At 39.3% G+C, this 21,386-nt stretch overlaps 3 protein-coding genes across 4 annotated transcripts; all 3 read right to left on the reverse strand.

The window, feature by feature from the left end:
• Positions 1 to 1,927: 1,927 nt before the first annotated feature.
• Positions 1,928 to 6,243, reverse strand: LOC118424477 (probable tubulin polyglutamylase ttll-15). The gene is made up of 13 exons (XM_035833049.1): positions 6,128 to 6,243; positions 5,816 to 5,891; positions 5,593 to 5,659; positions 5,086 to 5,169; positions 4,737 to 4,821; positions 4,442 to 4,520; positions 4,155 to 4,269; positions 3,799 to 3,865; positions 3,568 to 3,630; positions 3,205 to 3,269; positions 2,821 to 2,926; positions 2,339 to 2,452; positions 1,928 to 2,167 (listed from the first exon to the last, which is right to left on the reverse strand). The coding sequence occupies exons 1-13, from the start codon at positions 6,206 to 6,208 to the stop codon at positions 2,048 to 2,050; spliced, it is 1,122 nt and encodes a 373-aa protein (XP_035688942.1). The 5' UTR covers positions 6,209 to 6,243; the 3' UTR covers positions 1,928 to 2,047.
• A 1,830-nt stretch (positions 6,244 to 8,073) lies between these two features.
• On the reverse strand, positions 8,074 to 12,249 carry LOC118430443. 2 transcript variants are annotated; one of them, XM_035841322.1, is made up of 3 exons: positions 9,747 to 12,249; positions 8,844 to 9,077; positions 8,074 to 8,481 (listed from the first exon to the last, which is right to left on the reverse strand). In XM_035841322.1, exons 1-3 carry the CDS (start codon positions 9,798 to 9,800, stop codon positions 8,347 to 8,349), a joined length of 423 nt encoding a protein of 140 aa, XP_035697215.1. In that variant the 5' UTR covers positions 9,801 to 12,249; the 3' UTR covers positions 8,074 to 8,346. The 2 variants fall into 2 exon arrangements, with proteins under 2 accessions (XP_035697215.1, XP_035697206.1); XM_035841313.1 differs by having other exon boundaries at positions 8,074 to 8,496.
• Positions 12,250 to 13,013: 764 nt separating this feature from the next.
• Positions 13,014 to 20,192, reverse strand: LOC118417006 (probable tubulin polyglutamylase ttll-15). Its single transcript, XM_035822371.1, has 16 exons — positions 20,178 to 20,192; positions 19,684 to 19,923; positions 19,128 to 19,289; positions 18,399 to 18,518; positions 18,084 to 18,159; positions 17,779 to 17,845; positions 17,250 to 17,333; positions 16,774 to 16,858; positions 16,224 to 16,302; positions 15,875 to 15,986; positions 15,674 to 15,740; positions 15,443 to 15,505; positions 15,254 to 15,318; positions 14,496 to 14,601; positions 13,716 to 13,829; positions 13,014 to 13,291 (listed from the first exon to the last, which is right to left on the reverse strand). The coding sequence occupies exons 1-16, from the start codon at positions 20,190 to 20,192 to the stop codon at positions 13,172 to 13,174; spliced, it is 1,575 nt and encodes a 524-aa protein (XP_035678264.1). The 3' UTR covers positions 13,014 to 13,171.
• Positions 20,193 to 21,386: the final 1,194 nt, after the last annotated feature.

A 21,386-nucleotide genomic window follows, 5' to 3' on the forward strand; every position in this document is an offset into this window, starting at 1 on the left:
AGTCAATCAACCAATCACATTTATTTAGCGTTAAAAGCTTCCCCATTGAAGAAATGTTCCTGTCGGCAACCGCACGGTTCAAAAGAGACCCCTTACGGCTGATTGGAGTACTGCAATTGCAGCTCTCAGCAAACTGCCCAACGTGATACCAAAAAGAAGACTTTCTTTCCCGGAATTAATTCAAACGACACAACACATGCTTTTTGTCACTCAGTTAGTTGTAATTTGTCTGTCTTCCATTTTACCGACGACAGTAAAAGATGTCAACAAATGCTTACAGAGAGAGCAAAAAGAAGTGTCAACAAGACTGCCAGGCCGCTGAAGTTTAAAAAGTAATGAAAATCACCATGTACATGTACATGTACTAGAAATAAAACATGGATATTATTCAAACATACTGTGTCTTAATACTACAAGATACATATTGGTATCCGGTTGCAATAGTAAATAACAAACAATAGGAACAATAAAAATATTTTTCTTAAATTTACTTGAAATACATTTTCATAAACAACTTTCATAAATGTAATTTAAGGACACTTTTTGTTTGTTCACCTGAGGTAACGTAATGGCTGTAACGGATTTTATTTTTACAATTTTCAGAAAACAAAGACGTCACAGAAATAAGAAATATGTGACTTTGTTAACGTTACTTCTAAACTATCCGAATATTTTAATGAACACATCAACTTCGTAGCTCCCCAACTCTGAACGTTAAACACATTCTGTTTTTGCTCTTCTTTGCTACTTTTAACATGATTCTTACCCAAGTATTAATAAAGATACTAGCTTTAGGTAATTTTAAAACTGATAACGTCAAAAAGGTATCATAACAGAAATATGTCTCCAGACTTTTATATATTATTATTATCATAAGAGAGATCCTGCCGAAAAAGTAAGCACCCCAAGAATCACAGTGATAGTACGTTTGAGAATTTTTTTAGATGTAACGTTAAACGTCAAAAACAGAGCGTTTCACATGATAAACACTTAACATAGAGATCAAGAAGCGTAAAACATGCAATCAGTCTAGTTCTAGTTCTAGTTCTTAATCCGCAAACCTCCCATAGGTCAACCAATCATATTTTCTGGCGTTAAAAGCTTCCCCGCTGGCAAAGATTCAGGTGAAGAAATGTTATTGGTGAAGTTGCATTGCAAACGAACAGTTCACGGTTCAAAAGAGACACCTTACGGCTAACTTGAGTATTGCAATTGCAACTCTCGGCAAACTATGACCCAATGTGATACCGGTGATAATACTAACACAACTGCCGCCTTTAGGAGGAACAAATGGAGTTGTCGATCACAGGAAAGTAAGTTAAGCTGTAGATCAACGATCGAATATCCTGGGCTGAACTATTTTCGATCATTTTCATCTGGATAAGTGGGGTCTAGTAAGTTCAAACGTCGGCCCTTTTCACCTTTGCGAGGTTGGAAAATGTCAATTCAATGCCACAATCTAAAAATTAGTAAACCTTTATGTAACTCATTTCTTAGCTATAGCCCCTGAGATGTTTTTGCTTGCAATGTCTTCAGATTGTGTAATCATTAGCGTCACCTTGAGGCGTTACAGCCGAGTAATGAACAATTTTGCTAAGACCGCTGACTGCAGTACCTCAGTCAACCGATATGTGTCTCTTTTGAACCGTGCCGAGAAAAGCCTGGCCGGTGCGCTAGGGCTGGAAACAAGTTCAGTATTGAAACAGAGTAAAGAAGGAAGTTCAAGCTAAGGAACTATTAGCTTTGTGGCTGCTTTGAAATATTTTTCTATGCGGTAGCGACCATTGAAAAGCGGATATAAGCTGGATGGAAAGCTGACATACGGGTCCGGCTATTTCCATTCAGTGCACAATCTAGGAGCAGCACATTGCAATATTCAGCTTGCCGTAAGACGTCTCTTTTGAACCGTGCAAACTGGATCCTTTTTACATGTTTGAGTAAAATCTTGGAAATTCAAGCTGCTGTTTGTTATTAGCAAAGATTGAAAATGGAATATGTTTTGATGTGTTTAAGATATGAGTTTTCCGGCTTCAAGCAGTTGAAAAGTTTATGTACACCACGCGGGGTCCCTGTGGCACTTGCCCCGAAACCAGAGGTCCATCAACCAGTTGGCCTCACTCAGACTTGATTCACTGGGAGGTTTTAAGTTGTTTGCCTCTCCCTGAGTCTGAAATAAAAGTAGAATCTCTTTGAATAACCACGTTAGGCAGAGAGATCACATATTCATACAAGTCATACAGATAAAATCACCAAGCACTTGACTGGCAAAGCGTTTGATTCTACCAACTACAGCAAGAGTTAAAATACACTTTAAAACTGACAGAGTTTATTAACTGACCATTGGTACAGGACAGACTCTCCTGAAGTTCCTCCTACCGACATGCTCCATAAATGCAGCCTTCAGGTGATCTCTCCATTCAGGTGTCAGGCAGTGTTCACACAGCTTGCAATACTGACAAAAGGAACACATTATTTTATCATCGACATTGCGCACAAGCGACTCGCTATACAGGTGTCCACTGTGACCAATGTTTGCCTGATCAAGGGAGGATCTTACCGATTTATGATATCATAGCCTTGCGCTGTGTGAGGTGTGTTGTGTGTGATGGTCATTTTCATCAAGTATCTAAAGAACGGCCGGCGGCTTGTCTATTCACAAAGATTTTAACATGCCCAACCGGGTATGAAATAGTCACCAAAATTGATCAAACTCAAAGTACGAAGTTTTTGTTTGCTGGTAAAGACTGGTACTAATTTCAACCATATTTGCCTTGCGGACAGAACAAAGCATGGCGCGTCTAAGAACGTGAGCACTCTCACCATGTTGACACAGCTTGTCGTGGCCCTGCATGTATCGGAGGTGCAGAGGTCAGGGTACACCTGAATGTCACGGTCACTCACCACCATCTTGTTCTGGTCGTCAGGGCTACAAGGGAATGTTGTGTCATGATTTTTATTTCTGAGTTGAAATCCTTTTCAGTGAATGTCAAGTAAAGTTCAACAAACAACTCATTGACCATACCCAGAACAAAAGAAAGCTCACGTTTCAACAAATCGTTGTTCGTCGATATTCAGTAGGCAATTTTTCGCAATATTCCAGACAAAATAATTAACGTGCGTAGTTTAGGTCTCGTACGTACTCTACACATGTGACATATTACATACGAACATGAAAGAAAGATCAAAATCCATTCAGAATCTTACCTTCCCTCCAAGGTTGTTGGAATTGATCTGGCTACACCGACCAAGTTGAGCAGATTGAACAATACCTATAGAACGTGTATCAAGGGGCAGTTACACAAGAAACGCTTGATGTCGCCATATCTTAGTTAACGTTCTCTTTCGAGAATCTTGTCCTTACAGATTACGCTAAGACGCAAAATCAGTAATAAACCAAACACGACATCACAATGATTTTGACCCCTCTACATATGCATTGTCGAAGATATGGAAAATTGTGAATGGATGATAGCATCCAATATTCCACAGAAGATGTGCAATGTAGTACTTTGACCTTTAGTCTTTTCTGTTTTGCTAATTTCTTTGCCTATATCTCAGTAAACTCACCTGCTCGTACATGAACTTATTAGGTGGGGTGTGACCGGACGCCATGTTTGGGGACATGTTCACCTGTAAGTAGTAATACAATATATAACGTTATTCAACATGATACAGCAGCTTGCATCACTCTCAAAGCAGAAGAAATCATTGTATCCCTCTAGCCTATTCGTAAGAGAATGCTATTCCTTTGAATATATGAATACATACTAAACAGAGAACTTTGATAAATAATGATACCTCCATGAGGAAAATGTTCAGGTCCTCATCCACAACAAAGTCGAAACGAACCATCTCAAAAAAGTTTCTGAAACACAGTGTCAGCGTAAGAAAATCAGACAGCATGTCACATGACATAACAGAATATCAGGCTATAATCCCAGTCTATGGGATTGTATCTTAATAAAATACAGAAACGCACTAAGTACAAAATTACAAAAATGCATAAAATACAAAATTAACAACATTATACAAGATTCTCTCATAGCGCTTGTCAATATTTTTCAATGTTTTTTTTTCATTTTGGACCGTCCTTTGACATCGCGCATTTAGTCAGTACCAAGGACAGCACAAAGTATCTAAATTTAGTTGCTCACCTGGAAGACTTAAAATTGTAATTCCGCAGTTGCTCTATGAAGAGGTGTTCCTTCGACAGGTACACCTCCCTCAGGGACGTCTTAATGTCTCTCCACACACCTGACGGGTCTTTACCTGTCAGAAGACAAAACATTAGAGGTGCTTCACAAATAAACGGATGCATGCAACGACGTTAACAACAAACACCGTATATTACATGTATCTGGGAAACTGTTATTTGAAATGAGAAGATTTCAGATACTGGCGTTTTCAGGGCCAAATCCAGTAGTATTTCTACTGCACTGACCTATAGACCTGACATAGTGGTTCCACGTGTCCTTGTGACTGTACTGTAGTCTGTTGTAGGTATCCATCAGAGACGGCATCTGTAGGCAGCAGAAATGTACGTTAACATTACGTTAAACACAAAACAGAATGTTGAGATGAATTTAGTCTTCATGACTCTCCAAAGGCACGTAATGCGGTATCAAAATACGTTTCTTACATTCAACATGAGCATTAGTTATTATCGTTTGATACGCGCTGATACGTTGAGATATAGTTATGGTAACACTATCAATTCAAATGTTGGAGAAACCGACCTCCCAAGTTGGAGTGTAGTCTTCATCGACGACGTACTTGTCAACATCATATGGGTCGAAAGGATGGTATTCCTTTGAACAATACCTGGAACATGCAACAGAAGTACATCCCTTTACGGCTTGTAGATTGATATCTAAGGTAAATCACTGTGCTAGTACTAGTTTTGCTTGTGTTCTGGGAAATATGTTCCGATATTTGATCACGTTTTGCTATTGCACTCATCTGCGATATTCACGTCAATAACAATGTGACAATTCAACTTGAACATAATGCATGGCTGCATATGTTTAGTATGTACATGTATAGCTACATTTATATGTGGACATTTGTATGTTACATTATGTATACCTGAAGAGAGCCTCCTCTTCATACATGTACATCCTCAATGGGTTGATAGAGGTCACCACTGTATAGATGCCAATGTCAAACTTTCTGGAAACAAAATACAAACACAAGCATCATCTTAGAGACATTCTAGCTAACACATTTGTTATGTTTACTTTCACATACTTGGTTTTGCTCCGTTTTTCATCTTTTTTTTTTCCTAACAAACAAATAAGGCCAATGACTAAGACCGAAAGCTCTTAAGTGGCAGGATAGAGCTAGAGGGGTTGGTCACCATATGTATGAAGGTGTCTCAGTAAGAATACAATGTAGTACTGTAGTAGTTTGCTACGCTAAATCATATGAAGGTAAATATATGTATTTGCCTACATTATACTTACCTTTTCGGCTAGATAGATTACGTGTAAATTCAAACTTACAGTTTTTATCTATTTTTCTTACATTTGGGGAACATGCTACATTTGCAGGTAAGTTGAAGATGATACCATTATGACGCCTAGACCTCCTTACCTGCCATCAATAAGGAATGGGTTCTCCACATACTCCTGTACAAAACTTTCTCCTGTCAGGGTCAGTTCTGTGGAGGGTGGAAGCATTTTAAACATTTTACCAACAAACATCATAAGTATTGAGAGATTTTCCTCAACATGGCAAAGTTAACTGTGTGTACATGCCAGTACAGTAGAGTGCCAACCATGAAAACTAAGACGTAGTCAAGTCGTATAGCACTTACGATTTAGAGGCCTAATCTTGATGCCTCGGTGGTTGTTGTTCTTTTGTACCCACATCTTCTTGGGATTTGATTTAGCCTAAGGAAGAAATGGTTAAATATCAGAACCTCACAATTTTTGCAACATTTGATTCCACAATGATACAAAAAATCAGCAACGGTAATTTTTGTCCGAAACCGTCGAATCGACAATATGTAGGTGTAAACATTTTTTTAAAATAATGTCTAAATAAGCTATAGAGTTACTTCTTGCTTCATCACCGTAGTGATAAGAAGTAAGTTTATAACTGTAATATGACAACTTGGTTGCATTACATGGCGCAGGAGGTCTTCTCTTTCTTGTGGTAGACGGAAGGCTTGAGGAACAAAGTGGATTTCTGACGTTGCAAGGCTCATCTTGTTGGTAACATAACCGCCACCGGGCCAATGGTTGATCTGGAGTGGAATGAAGACAATGGAAAGGGAAAAAAGTCATTGGTAAGGTTGAGAGTATCGTTAAACATTACCATTATCATCAAAGCAAAGTAAAGTTAAACATTGCAAATCAGAACCCTGTCCACATTTGGTACGGTAAAAAAAAAACTGTAATTGTATTGAACCTGCATGAGTCTGCAGCCAAGCTAGCTTTAAAAAGGACAAGAAGTAGCCTAACAAACTACAGCTCAAACGCATTCATATATATGGTGACCAGCTCCTCCTGTCCTGCTTCTTGCTACATAAAGTAATCGAATACCACAGGGTGTTTGTTACATCCCCAGTGTGCATGGTGGCGGATGTCTGGTCCAGGTCATTGACCTTATATGTTTGGAACGGAAGAAGAAACTTAGCAAAACATCTCCCACCCCTGGAGATAAACATTAAAACAAAGTCATACTAAAGAATCTCATAGTCGTTACCCTCTGATGAGGTTTCATGTTGATAAGATGAGGAGTCAGTTTGGGGTCCATGAAAGGGTACTCATGACACCAAATGACGTCCCAGTCTTCATCAGGACCACCCCGCCGGTACCCGATCCTCTTAAACACGGCCAAGACGTGATCTAAATATCCTGACTCGATCTGTCAGGGGGTTAGAGGAAAGGCAGGGATCATAGAACAATGCCAAACTTTCTTCCAACACAAAGGTATACACGGATCAAATTTTCAACGACCACTGTCACCTTCTTCAGGATCAATACCGATGGATTCGGATGAGCTTCCATGAAAGATAGGAATGTTAGATATGTAAAGATATGTAATGTCATCCACCATTGTAATATGGCCAAGTGTACTAAAATTTAGAAACTACATCATTCGATTCTATCTAGGTTCTATTGTTTTAGAGATAAATCGTTAACACTTACATTACTTGCATGCACCCATAGAACTGGAGATCGGTTGGGATTGGCAGAGATCTGCAGTTGTCCCTGCGCCTGCGGCATCTGCAGCTCTCGCCCCATCATCTGCACCTGCTGCTGCATCTGCACCGGCTGCTGCATCTGCACCGGCTGTATCTGCATCCGTGGCCTCTGCACCTCGTGCATCTGCAGAGTCCTACGGGCAAACTGAGGGAGAAACCTTTGGATCTTCGAACCGCCTTCCAAGCCGGCAACACCTACTGAAGCCTTGTCGGAGTCCATCTGCATCTGCTGGGCTGGTTGGTTGAGAATGCCGACATGTTCCGATGGAGGGTGACGGAGATCAGACTGTACGGTCGGACTTTGGACCAGCAGACGCTCACTACCATGATGCTTGGCGCCTTTCTCCGACAGCCGCTTGTTGGTTAGTAACTTAGCTTGTTTCCGATTGAGTGGGGCAGATTTCCGTGATTGTTTGTCGTTCATCCCAAGCACGTCTTTCACTGACGATTGGCGAGGGTCGTCTGGATTTTCGCTCTTCTTTAGTGCTGGCGCTGCCTGTTGAGATTCATCTTGTTGTTTCTCAATCGGCTCGCCATCTTTCCTCTCAGAATGGTGTGAGTCCGACTGTTTCTGCCCAATGTTCTCATAGTTATCTGCCAGTTTGGCAAACTTGTTCTGTAGTATCAAATAAATTAATCGGTACAATGTAAGTAAGATCTAGAGGCTTGATACAATTGGTTGAACATCGCCGTGACAAGCATTAAGTGGGAGCCCCATACAAGCTAATTCCCAGCATAACTGCGTGGATTTAGCGATAAGTTATGCCAACTGCAATATTTGACCCGGGCCAAACCAGACTTCCAATTCTGCAAGTATTCTATTCCAGTTTACACCCTGCAGCATGCCATTAGGACTACGGACACACACCGAGACAAACAAACAGCAGACCGACAACAATGCTACCGGTTTCAGTGTACATTTTTATAGAAAATTTGATAGACGCGGCTCTTTGCTTCATGTCTTTGCCTTTGTTGCGGGCAGATGTTTTGTAATTCCTGAGTATGAATTGTTACCAAAATCTAGGTTACTTTGCAAAATTGCAGCTCAACCACTTTTTCTTACCATACATATATTTTTCTGAACAACAATCTATGGCTACAACACATTCGATGGTAATCCACTCCATCTAGACGTCTCATACCTCATTTGTTTCTTGTAAGGAATCCTCAGCAGCTACGGCAACGGCTCCCTTGTCAGCCATTCCGATGTTATTGCGAGGAGCGCTGTTGTCTGTGGGTTTCCTGTCGACATTTTCCATTTGATCCTCGCCCTGATAGTGAAGGTCCTGTGTTTGGTTATACGGCATCTCATACATTTCCATTGTGTCTTATTAATACTTGTGTTGATATACTACTAGTACCATATCAATGAATGCTTCTCAATGATAGCATATTGCACAATAACGAGACACACTTAACTACGGAACTCATAGACGAAATCTGATCTTAATGGACACGTAAAACATTCATAACGAGCACACAAAGAATACTTTATGTGCAAAAGCAACATTTAAGGTTTATGTATGTTTACGGGATGCTAAACAAATGGATTTAGCGCAGTGAAATAAAACACGACAAAGTACACAGAGAAGTTCATGTACGCCTGGAGTAAACCACAATCTGATGATCCTACCCGTTTTTCACGGACAAGTTGAATTGGATCGTCCTCAATCCCCTTTTCTTGTTTGACTCCCACTGACGACTCCCGGTGCAGGTCCCTGCGGCTGTCCTGCATGCCGCGCAGCTCGTACACATTCAGGACCGTGACAAAGATTCCCACGAACAGCACAACGGCAACGACACGGATCATCCTGCGGCCGATGATCCGGGTCAGGGCAATGCCTGGCGACTGGTAGGCCGCTCTTGTCTACGAGAATGCAATGTTGAAAACTGGATTGCTCTTTCTTGTTCGAATGGGCAAAACCTAGCATTAAGTATTAATTTATGACTCAATCAGAACAAACTGAATCGGCTTACAGATTTTTGTCGTGACACAGACTGTACTAGTATAAGGACTGTTTAGCTATAGCAATGCTGTAGGGTTAATGCGAATTGGAACTTAGCCATGGTCAATATTGGTGGAAGGGGGCCATCTTTGTATCTAACTGTGACTACTAGAAGTAAAAGTTTGAATTCCTTGAAGGTGCAAGCCTTGTGTCACTGTGATAGCCTTGTAAGACCTCATACACTACAGAATGGCTACTCTCGCACTTACAAACAATTGTCGAAACTAATCTTACAAAAATGAAGATCACTTGACTGTTGACCAAGATATCGGAAAGAAACTTCTTGTGGCCTTACTTTCCGTCTCTTTTAACTTATTTCAATAGGAACTCCGGCCTCTCAGAGCTCGTTTTCCGTAGTTACATTTGTTTGCAATAGCAGAGAAACTACGTCATTGCGCCGAACTTCTAACAGGCTCACCATAGCGACCTATGTGGCACTGACATCACTATGTACTACTTAGAGGAAACTTCAAAAACCAAGTCATTTCTTCACACACACACGTCAAGATGATAACGCATTGGAGACTTACAACTGACGGTATGTCGTTCTTCTTCTCCCATCCGTAAGAAGAAATCATCTTCATCTTGAAGACGGGGGCAGGTTCAGCCTCCCAGACGTGTAACAGCCACGAAAGTAAAAGTCAATTCCAAGACTGTATATAGGCACTATCGAGTCAAGTCTGGCTCAGTGAAGGAGAAATCGTTACTGTGTACGTTTCGCGATGTTGATGGTTTAAAGAATGGCTGGAAGGAAACTCAACCATATAACCACCAAAATGTAAGCGGCTCTGCGGCGGTCCTGTTTTTACAGTGCAAAATGGCGAGTGAAGGAGGTGAGTTGGCAGTTCTGCTTAAGAACTAAAGACAGGATCTGCTCCGGGGTAAAACCTGTGGATTTGGAGAGTTAAGTGAGGTCTGAATAAACAGTGAGCTCTTCTAGTGGTTTAACCCAGGACCCACGGGGTGTGACCAACACTGCTGAGGCCTCTACAACTGACCAGGGATCGATAAACTCACCAAGACTCTTTGTCAGTTGTAACATGTCAAAAATTCTTCTGCATTCAATGTAAGATATCATATTTTGTTAATTTGCGTGTATTGATGATTTTCCCCGTGAGTCATGTCGTATGAAACACTCAAGTGCATTTAATTATCCGTATCCAATGCCAAATACTTTCCTGACCTTGTCAACATTGTAAAAGCTACATGATTTTAGATTTTTATAAATTTGGAAGTATTGTCATTATTTGAACTGTTTGAATGTATATCTGTGTTTGAAGGTCATTGGATAGAAACTAAATCCTTAACAGTCAACAACTGATCTTGGAAAAGATATCGAACTCACAGAGTTTGCCAAAAAAATGGACCGAAGCAACCAAACTGGTTTGAACAGGTACAAACCACATCACTATATACCAATCAATATTCCTGATGAAACCAATTCCTTCAAAAAAGAAACTCTATACATTGCAAAAAAATAATTTTTCGAACACTTAAAATGATATCCATAGTCCTTTGGATCTGGGATTTGATGCTGTGAGAATAAAAACTTGTGTATCATCGTATACAAGCATTAGAAATAGGGAAAAATTTTCTATCCTTGCAGCTATCAAGTTGTTGACCTTTTCTAACACTCACCAACACCTTTGACCAGCAGCTGAAGAAACCTTTGGAGTGTTTGGGAAGAGTGGTTTGGGTCTTTTTATCGTTCAGTTCAAGAGTCAACAGCTCCAAAGGCCAAGCTAATACACGTTTCACATGTCTTCATATTACAATACATGAATGCTACACTACACTACACTACACACAGATGTAAAGCGAAAAATAATACTTTTTTAATATAGTCTCAACAATTGCATATTAAGTACAACATTGTGCTTATAATTTCTTTAGATTCAAGGAGTTATCAATAACTTTGTTCCCTCACCCAGACATAAGGTGCACAACTCAAACTTCAGGACATAGGTTAGAGCCTTTTGTAAATGTCTACCGTAATTCAAATCATTGTAATATTTTTGTGCAGGTGGCAACCCTTTGACAATCAGTAAGATTAGGTGAGAGATAAGTAAAACTGGCTTGCAACCAACTTAAACTCTGCTGAAAATCAGATACCCACTTCTTTGTAGTAGTTGAAATACGAAGAGAGTCCTCATTGAACATTTTGAACGTAGATTTGACCCACACAGCAGCTTTGATCACAGTTCATCCAACATATTGTCACTTACCTGCTGATTTTCCAAGGGAATTTGACTGAAAAGTAGTGACCACAATGACTACAATTCTTTCAGGCCATGTGTTTATTGAACATTCCTTAATATCTTACCCTATGCAAATATACAGAAATGGGAATCAGATTCAAAACATTGTGATCTAGTTGACCAGATGGAATATATATATATATCCTGTTGGGTAGTTCAGTAGTATCACTCACTCACTCACTCACTCACTCACACTCAATCAATATATAAAACCATAAAAATCTAACAATTTTATACCATGATTTTTTACTTAAAAGTATGTACATCACAGAATGTCTTCGTTTTCAGAAACTACCATACACATGTTCATTAATTTGCCAAGATGTGACATTTTCTTTTTCTCATTTCTACTCATGCACCTTTGTTCGTTTCATTATTGAATATCTAAGAACACAGCAGCTTTGAGAGTACAGAAATGTCAACAATATGTTGAATCACTTGGATGTATGTTTCATTGTACATGTATTTGTTTTTGCTTCTCTCTTCTTTTGTTTTTTACTGGCAGCAGCTAGGCAAGATAATGCATAGTTCTGGAATGTTTCCACCGAATGAACAAATGACAGACAATAGAGAAAAAAATTAACAAACATACTCTTACATACATACCAGGTACAGCAATTGCAGACGATGTTTTACGATTGTATTACTACTAGAAGAAGGCCTTAAGCTACGGGCACAACCCGACGTACGTGCAAATACGTGCTGTCTCATGCCTAAACGTGGGCAATCTTTAGGGATCAGTGTTAAAGTGGTAACTGCCTTCGTACAAACTCGTAGGGAATCCGACGGATTTTGGAGCACGCAGTAACGCCACAGAATGTGCAGGCAAAACTTTGTGCACCATTGGGCTGCGGATTTGACCCCCCCTGCTTACCAGTACGGCCGACGAGCCTGCCCTGTACAGCCTGAACGTTTTCAGAAATACGTGGCGGGCGTGGCCTAAAAAAAACCCACGTACGGACAAATTGCACATACTGCGGGTTGTGCCCTTAGCTTTACACTCAACAGGCATACTAGTGTAATATACAATCTAGTTTGTCACAACATTTCCACACAACAACACTGATAAAATTCCACAGACATTTATATTGAGTCAGCTCCGATGGACATTGCTATATCATTAATGGACAAGTTCCAGGCAGTAGCACTTTACCCTGTTTACTCCACTTCATCAATCAGTGATCAGAACACTGTTACTGTTATACTGTTACTGTTACTTAATGTATGGCAAGATATTCCTTGTTACGCACAGATTCCAAAAATGTCATGTGAATTTCTACAGACTGCACTTTTGCTAAAATCTTATCTTATCCTGAGATCATATATTTATACCGATAAAGAATAAGTTTTGAAGAATAAATTTACGTTCATATATTCAGCTAACCTTTCATTTTTTGTGGAATGATTTGTCAGCCTGGTATCCAGCCGTAATATAGCTCCCGAGTCTCTTCTCTCCTCTTCGCAATTGCAAAGAGGAGAGAAGACACTCGGGAGTTATATTACGGCTGGATACCAGTCTGTGAAATACACTAATATATTAAAGTATGACAATATTTTCCCATTCACAAGCATGGGGTGAGGTACACAATTCCCATTAAACTGCCTTTCTGAGATAATAATGGTTCATAAGTGGTCATGATTGTTATACTTCTTACAGATTTGTATGCCCCTCAGTAAAATAGCACTGAGAAAATTACTCAGGTACACCATGCTGGGTCCTGCAGGCACTTGCCCCTGTACCAGTAGTCCATGAGCCAGTTGGCCTCACTCAGGTCGGACTCACTCAGAGCCGTGGTGTGGGCAGCCTCCTCCTGAGTCTAAAAATAAAAAAAACCTACTGTCAGTAGAAACCTAAGTGCTGTTACCTTGTTGTCTCTGGGTACGGAGTCTATTGTTTTTGGTGTAGTTTGTGAGTTTGTTTCAGCAAAAACCGGTGATTGGAAAGATGACTACAAAGGTACTAGTAATACATGCAAGAGTGGCAGGAAGCACAGTTCAAAAGTGGTAGAACTAGACATTAACCAGAGATGACATTTCAGTTCCTGGAAGAGGCTACTAATTTATAGGGATGTATTGCTTTTGGTCTGTCTGTGTTTTTGCAGCAATACTATATTTTCTTCCTTTGTCAATGTACCAAATCTAATTAATTAACCAAATCTGTAAGGTCTAAAAAGTAATGTTTTTTAAAGCATGTATTGACAACAAGTGTACCAAAATACCACAATGACAATGTTGACTTACTATCTGTACAGGGCAGACTCTCCTGAAGTTCCTCCTACTGACATGCTCCATAAATGCAGACTTCAGGTGATCTCTCCAGTCAGGTGTCAGACAGTGTCCACACAACTTGCAGATCTTTAAAGTTTTAAGAAAAATAGTAAATACATTCAACTGAAAAGGATGCTTTCCCCCCATGCTTTAAGAACTTATTGACGCTTGTTCATGTGTAAAGTTTCTTAGTGAATGACAGAAGAAGAAAGCTTGAAAGATGCTGTAGACTGAATGTTGTCATTTGAGATATCTGAGAATAAAAACAGGAACCTGAAATGGACATTTGGGACATCTACATGTACATTGACCATTACATAGCATGAAAATTGGTTGGCTGATGAGTGTGACAGCTTTTGGCAGCATTATACCCGGTTATCTCTCAAGCATTGAACCACTTTTAGAGATCGGCCAATGTTCGCAGGTCTCTGAGCCCCATCCTATGCATTTGTTACATTTTGAGGTGGAAAATACATTAGTTTTTAGTGATTATTCATTGATCATCTAGAGATCAACAAATCCGGCTAAAGCTCATCGACTGTGTGATAGGGGCACAAGGAAAGCCTTCTTATGATATTAGTACAGTATGGATCACTGCTATTCTTTTTTGATAACACTGCAGAGAGTACTGAATGCAGTGACTTTTCTCATGTCCACAGTCAGGTTTACCTTGACCTTGTACGTACCAGCAAGCTTTTTCTTCAGGGAAAATGTCAAGTGCTTTAAAAAAACCTGAGTGACTGTGTGACTGACCGTGTTTGTACAGCTTGTTGTGGACCGACATGTTTCAGAGTTACAGACGTCAGAGTAAACCTGGATGTCTCGATCAAGCACTACCATGTCGTTCTGGTCTTCTGGGCTACAGGGGCAACAACAAAAATTAAGAAGTTGACACATTCAAATAATTCCCTCTTTCAATACAAGAAAAATAGCTATACACACAATTGTACATGTATCTCTACAAATGGATAATATACAGAATCCAGTTGTAGAGATTGATTTGTCTTTTTAAAAATATTGTTCACCTAACTTTCATAAACATAAATTAATGTACATGTTGTATTCCCCTGATCTCTTTGCAACAAAAAACAATCAGCAAGGCAACACTAAGCAATTATACAACACAAAGAAATGTAAAAGCATCATTGGAGTCAGCTGTTTCTATGATTTTTGTGACATTGTCATTCTTACATTATATCTTCTGTGAACCAGTGTCCATTTATATACAAGTGTGCAGGGATGTCCCTGTACCTCAGACTCACATTTGAGCTCCTGCATGGTTCCAATTTGTTCTAGTTCAATTCTGGGTAGAGCATGTCTTGGTTGGGGCTGCATCTATCTTTCGGACTGGGGTTCCCGTGTTCAAGGAGGTGCATTGAACATGTCAAAGGGGAAGGCCTAGCAACCCCTCCTCGTAAAAATCTACCTGGCTACTGAAACAGCAAGAAAACTTGCTGCCCTATGTGCCACTAGGCACTATAACAGTCTGAATGCAGAAATGTGTCCTTTACCTTCCCTCCAGGCTTGTAGGAATGGCTCTGGCAACTCCAACTAGACTGAGCAGATTGAATATTATCTGTGCAAACAGGAAGGGAGCTAGTCAGCTGAATAAGTCTTATTTATAAAAAATATAGATAAATCAAGCATAGAGACCATACATTTAAAATGTCATGTATTGGTCATTGTAAAATCTTGCTTACCTGTTCATACATGCCCTTATTAGGTGGGGTGTGAGCTGACGACAAATTAGGGGACATGTTCACCTGTGGGTGACAACACATTGAAGAGTGTTTACAAAGTTACATGATCTTCACATTCCTACCCAAGCATCTACAAAGTCACCACCAGCCCATGACAACTTCAGAAATTGTGTCGTGAAAATTAATTCACGAAGAATATTATATCAAACATACATTTGACACAATACATACCTCCATTAGGAAGATGTTCAAATCCTCATCTATAACAAAGTCAAAACGAACCATCTCAAAAAAGTTCCTGAAACACAAGAAAGAGTGCATGTTGGCAGGGATCAAAACATTTTCTTTCAGTCAGAGCCTATCAAAGTGATTGAAAATCTGCTTGTATCATGCAGATTAAATTATGTACATAAACATGTGAACAATTCTTACCTGACAGACTTGTACTTGCTGTGCAGGGCATCCACAAGTTGGGGTTCCTTGGCCAGAACAACCTCCCTTAGTGAAGCCTTCACATCTCTCCACACAGTGGAAGGGTCTTTACCTATGAAAATATTAACATATAACACAATAGAACAATGTCTCAAATGAACGTTTTGATCTATTTGACCTGTTGTTTGGCTGTATGAAGACATATACAGATAGGGTTATTATCATATGTTAATGGCTATTTCTAATCTGCATAATATGTATTCATGCATCCAAGATGATAAATGTCACAAGTAATTCAGAGTACTGGATGCTTAGTGAACAAAATATTTTTTGGAGAAAGTGTACTCACCTATAGACCTGACGTAGTAGTTCCATGTCTCCTTGTGACTGTACTGTAACCTGTTATAGGTCTCCTTCAGGGATGGCATCTTTAGATACAAAAAATAAAGCATAGTACATATTTTATAACTTGATCCTATAAATCTGTCTGTACTAAAATGAAAACTAATTTTTAACAAGCTACATTTGTAAGAAAATAGATATAGTTAGTGTTTACCTTCACATGATCTAGCTCAATATACATATACTACTGCTCTGTTTATTCTTATTCTAACACATTCATTATACATGTAAATGTTGCCAGCCCTTTCTACTCTATCCTGCCACTTGCCACATGATGTAATTGAACACCACAGTACTAGGTTGTAACCTGCATGAACCTCTGGTCATTTACCTTATTTGTATGGAGAAGAAGTACATAAAATATCCCAAACAATATGTATCCCTTCCTTGAAGGTAAACATGAATACCATAGTTCAGTTTATTGATTAATATTCTTTTTTATCCTGATAATTTTCTACAAAAATGCCTCAAACAGTTCTTGGAGAAAGTTTACTCACCTTCCAGGTTGGAGTGTAGTCATCTCCAACAACATACTTGTCCACATCATTTGGATCAAATGGGTGGTAGTCTTTTGGACAGTACCTGCAGTATGTAATACCAGTAGTTACATGTAATACAGGTATATTGAAAGGAGCCACCCAGAAATAAAACTGGCCCCAGGCCTGTAGTTAATAAAAAGCCACTTCTACTCTAGTACCCACATACCAAATATCACGACAATCCATACAGTCCTTCTTGACTTATGCTATTCATCAATATACTACGATTCGAACATACATACACAACAGTTCCAAAAATATAACCTTCTTGAAGAAGGCAAAAGGTATTCCAATTAGAATATGATGGGTCCTTTAAGAAACAAATTGACAGTGACAACCATGATTTGTAATATGCCAGCAAAACTGAGCATTGCATGAACACTTAACAGACTGACTACATTCATCATATACATGTATCATAATTTGCTTGTTACCTGAAGAGAACCTCTTCCTCGTACATGTACACCCTCAGGGGGTCAATGGAGGTCACAACTGTATAGATGCCAATATCAAACTTCCTGAAATGGAAAACAGAAGTTACATGACATGGCTGTTTTATTAAACTGTTCAGTCAAGAGAATTTGTGTACTATACACATTACCCATGTTTGTAATGCTGCACTTAACAGCATTAAACAGCACTTAAGCTAACTTTCCTTAGTTGTAAATTAGTATGTACATGTAGCTTCCACTACAATGGGACACCCTTAAGATAGGATATTATAAAAAAAATGGAGGCAAAGCCATTAAACCCAATACACTCATCAACAAGGCTATGGATCCATTGTGGTGTGAGTGGATCAAATGAATCTGTCCTAATGTTCAGTTTGCACTCTTCAGTATAAACCTGGTGTGTTACACCATGATCATGAGGCAGTTTACTGGGTATGCAGTACAAAAAAGACATTGGCAATTGATGCTACATGTAGTTGTTGAGTAAGTCTTAATTATGACCACAGCTCACCTGCCATCAATAAGTAATGGTTTGTCCACATACTCCTGCACAAAACTTTCTCCTGTCAGGTCCAGTTCTGTGGAAGGAGAAAATACACACTCAGCTTTTGTGAGAAGCTAACATTCTGCATCTTATCCGAGATAGCACATGAATAATTGCTGTGTGAAGAGAGTACTGGTTTCAGTTTGGTAAATGTTTCCAACAGTACACAAAGTCATGTACTTCCAAAGACATCATTTCCCCGTATAGCTTGTCACATATATAGTGCACCACACACGTGACAGTGAAACACAGAAATGACAGCTGTCACTTACGGTCTAGAGGTCTGATCCTGATGCCTCGGTGGTTGTTGTTCTTTTGTACCCACATCTTCTCAGGGTTTGATTCAGCCTAAGGAAAATGTTTAAACAAGACCTTTGCAATTTAGCCCGCCTATTGGAAGCTCCTCACAATTCAGCCCCTGACTGCAAAGACAGAGTAGTTGACCAACCCAATAATAATAAGTTAAACATTTATAACATCTTTATGATCTTCTTGTTTATCATCATGATTACTATTCTATATACAGATCAGGTTTCAACAGTAAAATACACTCTGCTACATTTACGAACAGTGAAAAGTTGTTTTACATGTTTCAGGAGTTCGTCCTTCTTGCGGGGCAGACTGAAGGCCTTGGGGATGAAGTGGATGTCAGAGGTCGCCAGACTCATCTTGTTGGTGATGAAACCACTCCCTGGCCAATGATTAACCTGAAAATGAATAACAATAACATCATACATAAGCCACATTACTCTTCATGTAGAAGTTTCAGTCAGGGGTTATGTTGTTGTTTGCTACCTTTTCTATGATTCTATTTTTCCCTAGTACTGGTTGTGATTACTATAGTTTTCCTCAATAGAGGGATTTCTTTCATTTTCATCTGCAATTTCTTTCCTTTCTCTCTAAAGGGAGAAAAATGAAAGAAATTCCAGTCTTTATAAAAGAATCATACCAGGATCACATTAAGGCAGACAAAAAGAAACAAAACAACCCCCAACCAGAAACGTCTGCTTGGAGCATAAAGCCACATGTGGCTTCAAAATTGAAAATAGGTACAGATATTTGTCCTAAAATATTGGAATCATAAAACCATGTCCTGATCCCAGCTAATACAAGTAAACATGAAATGAAATTATTAAAACAAGTAATTTTCACTGTATTCTATATACATTCTACATTGTACATCTAATATGTTGATTAATCCCATATCATTGTATTCTGCTCTCTATGTCACCAGAAAAACATAATCAAAAGATAGGAGGGAAAGAAAGAAGATTGAAATACAGAAAGAGACAAAACACAAGACACAACATCGTTACCTTCTGATGAGGTTTCATGTTCCTAAGATAAGGGGTGAGTTTGGGGTCTGCAAAGGGGTAGTCGTGTGACCACATGACGTCCCAGCTGGACTCAGGTAACCCTCGCTCATACCCAATCCTCTTGAACACAGCAAACACATGGTTCAGGTACCCAGACTCAAGCTGAGGAGAAAGAAATAATTACGTGGTGATGATGTACAAATGTACATCTAGCTCATGTTTTTGTAACCTAGAAGTTTGTTGAGTAGCCTGGAATCCAGCCTTGTTTGCTTTGTTCCGCTCCCGAAGGTCGCTACTACATACTAGCCAACACTTTCAGAAGCGAAACAAAGCAAACAAGGCTGGACTCCAGCCTAAGTATTTATTATTTATTGAGAATGTTCTTGGTAACAAATTTTCCAAACAAAAAGACATCTGTTACCATATTCTTTCTAATCTTTCTTTGAAATGTTGATCAAAATACATTCAGAATAATATAGCTATTAAAGGTACATGTATTATCTGAACACGGCCATGATTTATAAACGTTGAGTTGGCTGAAAAGACATCACAGTACCCTTTTCCCTCGGATGACAGCTATTGGTCTGTCCTTGACTCCTTTGTCAGTTCTGCCCTCTGCGGCTGGCCAGTCCCGATGTAGGCTCATGTGGTCGTTCTGCATGCGGCGCAGCTCGTACACGTTCAGCGCCGTCAGACAGATGCCGAAGAACAGCACCACCGCAACGATGTTGATCACCGATATCTTACCTCCTGTCACACGGCTCAGGGGAGGTACTGGGACATTACTGGGCCTTGTCTGCAGCAAAAACAACAAAAGATGGAGATTAACTTGATGGATGCTTCACTGTGCCTATAACATGCAACACTATGTTTAAATTCTAGGACCATACATTCTCCTATGCAGAGTGATAGTGGCCTATACAATATACACTTCCTTTCTAGCACAATTTATTCTTTTATTTATTTCTGTATTTCAATTGTGATGGGAGAATGTCAATGATACACACAAAAATCAGCCTTTTACTAATCAATATTATTTGTTCAGTCAACCCAAGGAGCTCTCATTAATGAAATAATGAATTTCAAAGCTCTTGAGGTAAAATAGCAACATTTTCGAAAAGATAGAAGCAACCACATTGTCACATTTGTCCAAAATTAAGCTCATATTACAAATTATGAATACAATAGGTCTATTATCTGTGGCACTATAGAAAATAATAAACTTGTGATATCCCAAACTTACAAATAACGGCATGTCTGTCTTCTTCTCCAGTCCATACAAAGTTCTAGAGAGCATTGTGGATCATCTGCGTTCTCTGGATGGAATAATCTGCTGATGTAAGCATAAGATCAACAATATCAATAAAGTGACTTTCCCAAGGGCACAACATCTACTAGTAGCGAGGAATGCCAGGAGCCATATCTGTGACCTCTCAATTATGTGTCCGCTAGCACCTCCTAGCTGCTCAAGGCCACAGATTTGGGGCTTTCTTAGTGAGGTCTGAACAAATGCGTCAGGCACTTGACTTGGTCACATGTAACAAAGGTTTTTAGCAGTGTACTTGGACTAATTAGTTGTTGTAAAAAAGAGGCATTATCAATAAATGTTTCAATCTTTAACTTAAGTTTAAGCATAAATTCTAACCAATATAAGATTTTGTACTACTAGCAATATTAGACAAAGAATTGGCAACTACCGGTATATATAATGTATCTTCAATTAACCTAATTGTAATTCCTTAAACAATGGGACTCAGCAGTAGCAGTGGAATCATTTTCAAATTAAAAAGTCGATTTAGTTTTTCGTTAAAAAAAAATGCCTTTTGAAATTCGGCACCTACATGTATATTCCAGTTATTGACTCTGCTTAGTTCTTAAATACATATACCTTATATTCTTTTTGCTTCTACCATAATCCAAACATATGCACATGGCAAAGAACATTACAAGTCCTGAAGCTTCAGGAAGCTCGTAATGAACAGGACAAAGTGAAGAGACTTGAAGGAATCGTACTGAATGCAGCTGCAGGGTGTTCAGACCACTGCAGCAGCAGAAGAAGCTGCAGAACACAGTGGACTACTACTACTAACTCGAATACAAACCATTCCTTTGATTATTTCTCCCAGCAACTGAAAAGCCTTTAGAATTTATGTATCTGTATCAAGTCAAGATAGCCGGTACAACTGCCCTTCGGCACACCAGCATTTTTAACAAAAGCACTTTGCTATGTCACGCAGGTTTGGCTGTGTTTAGGTTCCA

Source organism: Branchiostoma floridae, chromosome 1, assembly GCF_000003815.2.
Source record: "Branchiostoma floridae strain S238N-H82 chromosome 1, Bfl_VNyyK, whole genome shotgun sequence".
In the NCBI taxonomy this organism is placed as follows: domain Eukaryota; kingdom Metazoa; phylum Chordata; class Leptocardii; order Amphioxiformes; family Branchiostomatidae; genus Branchiostoma; species Branchiostoma floridae.

Coding starts and splice junctions, on each gene's coding strand:
- LOC118430443 (XM_035841313.1), bottom strand. CDS start 9,800: ATGAAGATGATTTCTTCTTACGGATGGGAGAAGAAGAACGACATACCG. Junction 9,078..9,746: donor AGAACGACATACCGTCAGTT/GTAAGTCTCCAA, acceptor GCATTCTCGTAG/ACAAGAGCGGCCTACCAGTC. Junction 8,497..8,843: donor AACTTGTCCGTGAAAAACGG/GTAGGATCATCA, acceptor AACCAAACACAG/GACCTTCACTATCAGGGCGA.
- LOC118417006 (XM_035822371.1), bottom strand. Junction 19,290..19,683: donor CTGTCATCCGAGGGAAAAGG/GTACTGTGATGT, acceptor CTTTCTCCTCAG/CTTGAGTCTGGGTACCTGAA. Junction 15,987..16,223: donor CTACTACGTCAGGTCTATAG/GTGAGTACACTT, acceptor ATATTTTCATAG/GTAAAGACCCTTCCACTGTG.
- LOC118424477 (XM_035833049.1), bottom strand. CDS start 6,208: ATGAGCCTTGCAACGTCAGAAATCCACTTTGTTCCTCAAGCCTTCCGT. Junction 3,631..3,798: donor TGAACATTTTCCTCATGGAG/GTATCATTATTT, acceptor TACTACTTACAG/GTGAACATGTCCCCAAACAT. Junction 2,453..2,820: donor CGACAAGCTGTGTCAACATG/GTGAGAGTGCTC, acceptor TCCTTTTGTCAG/TATTGCAAGCTGTGTGAACA.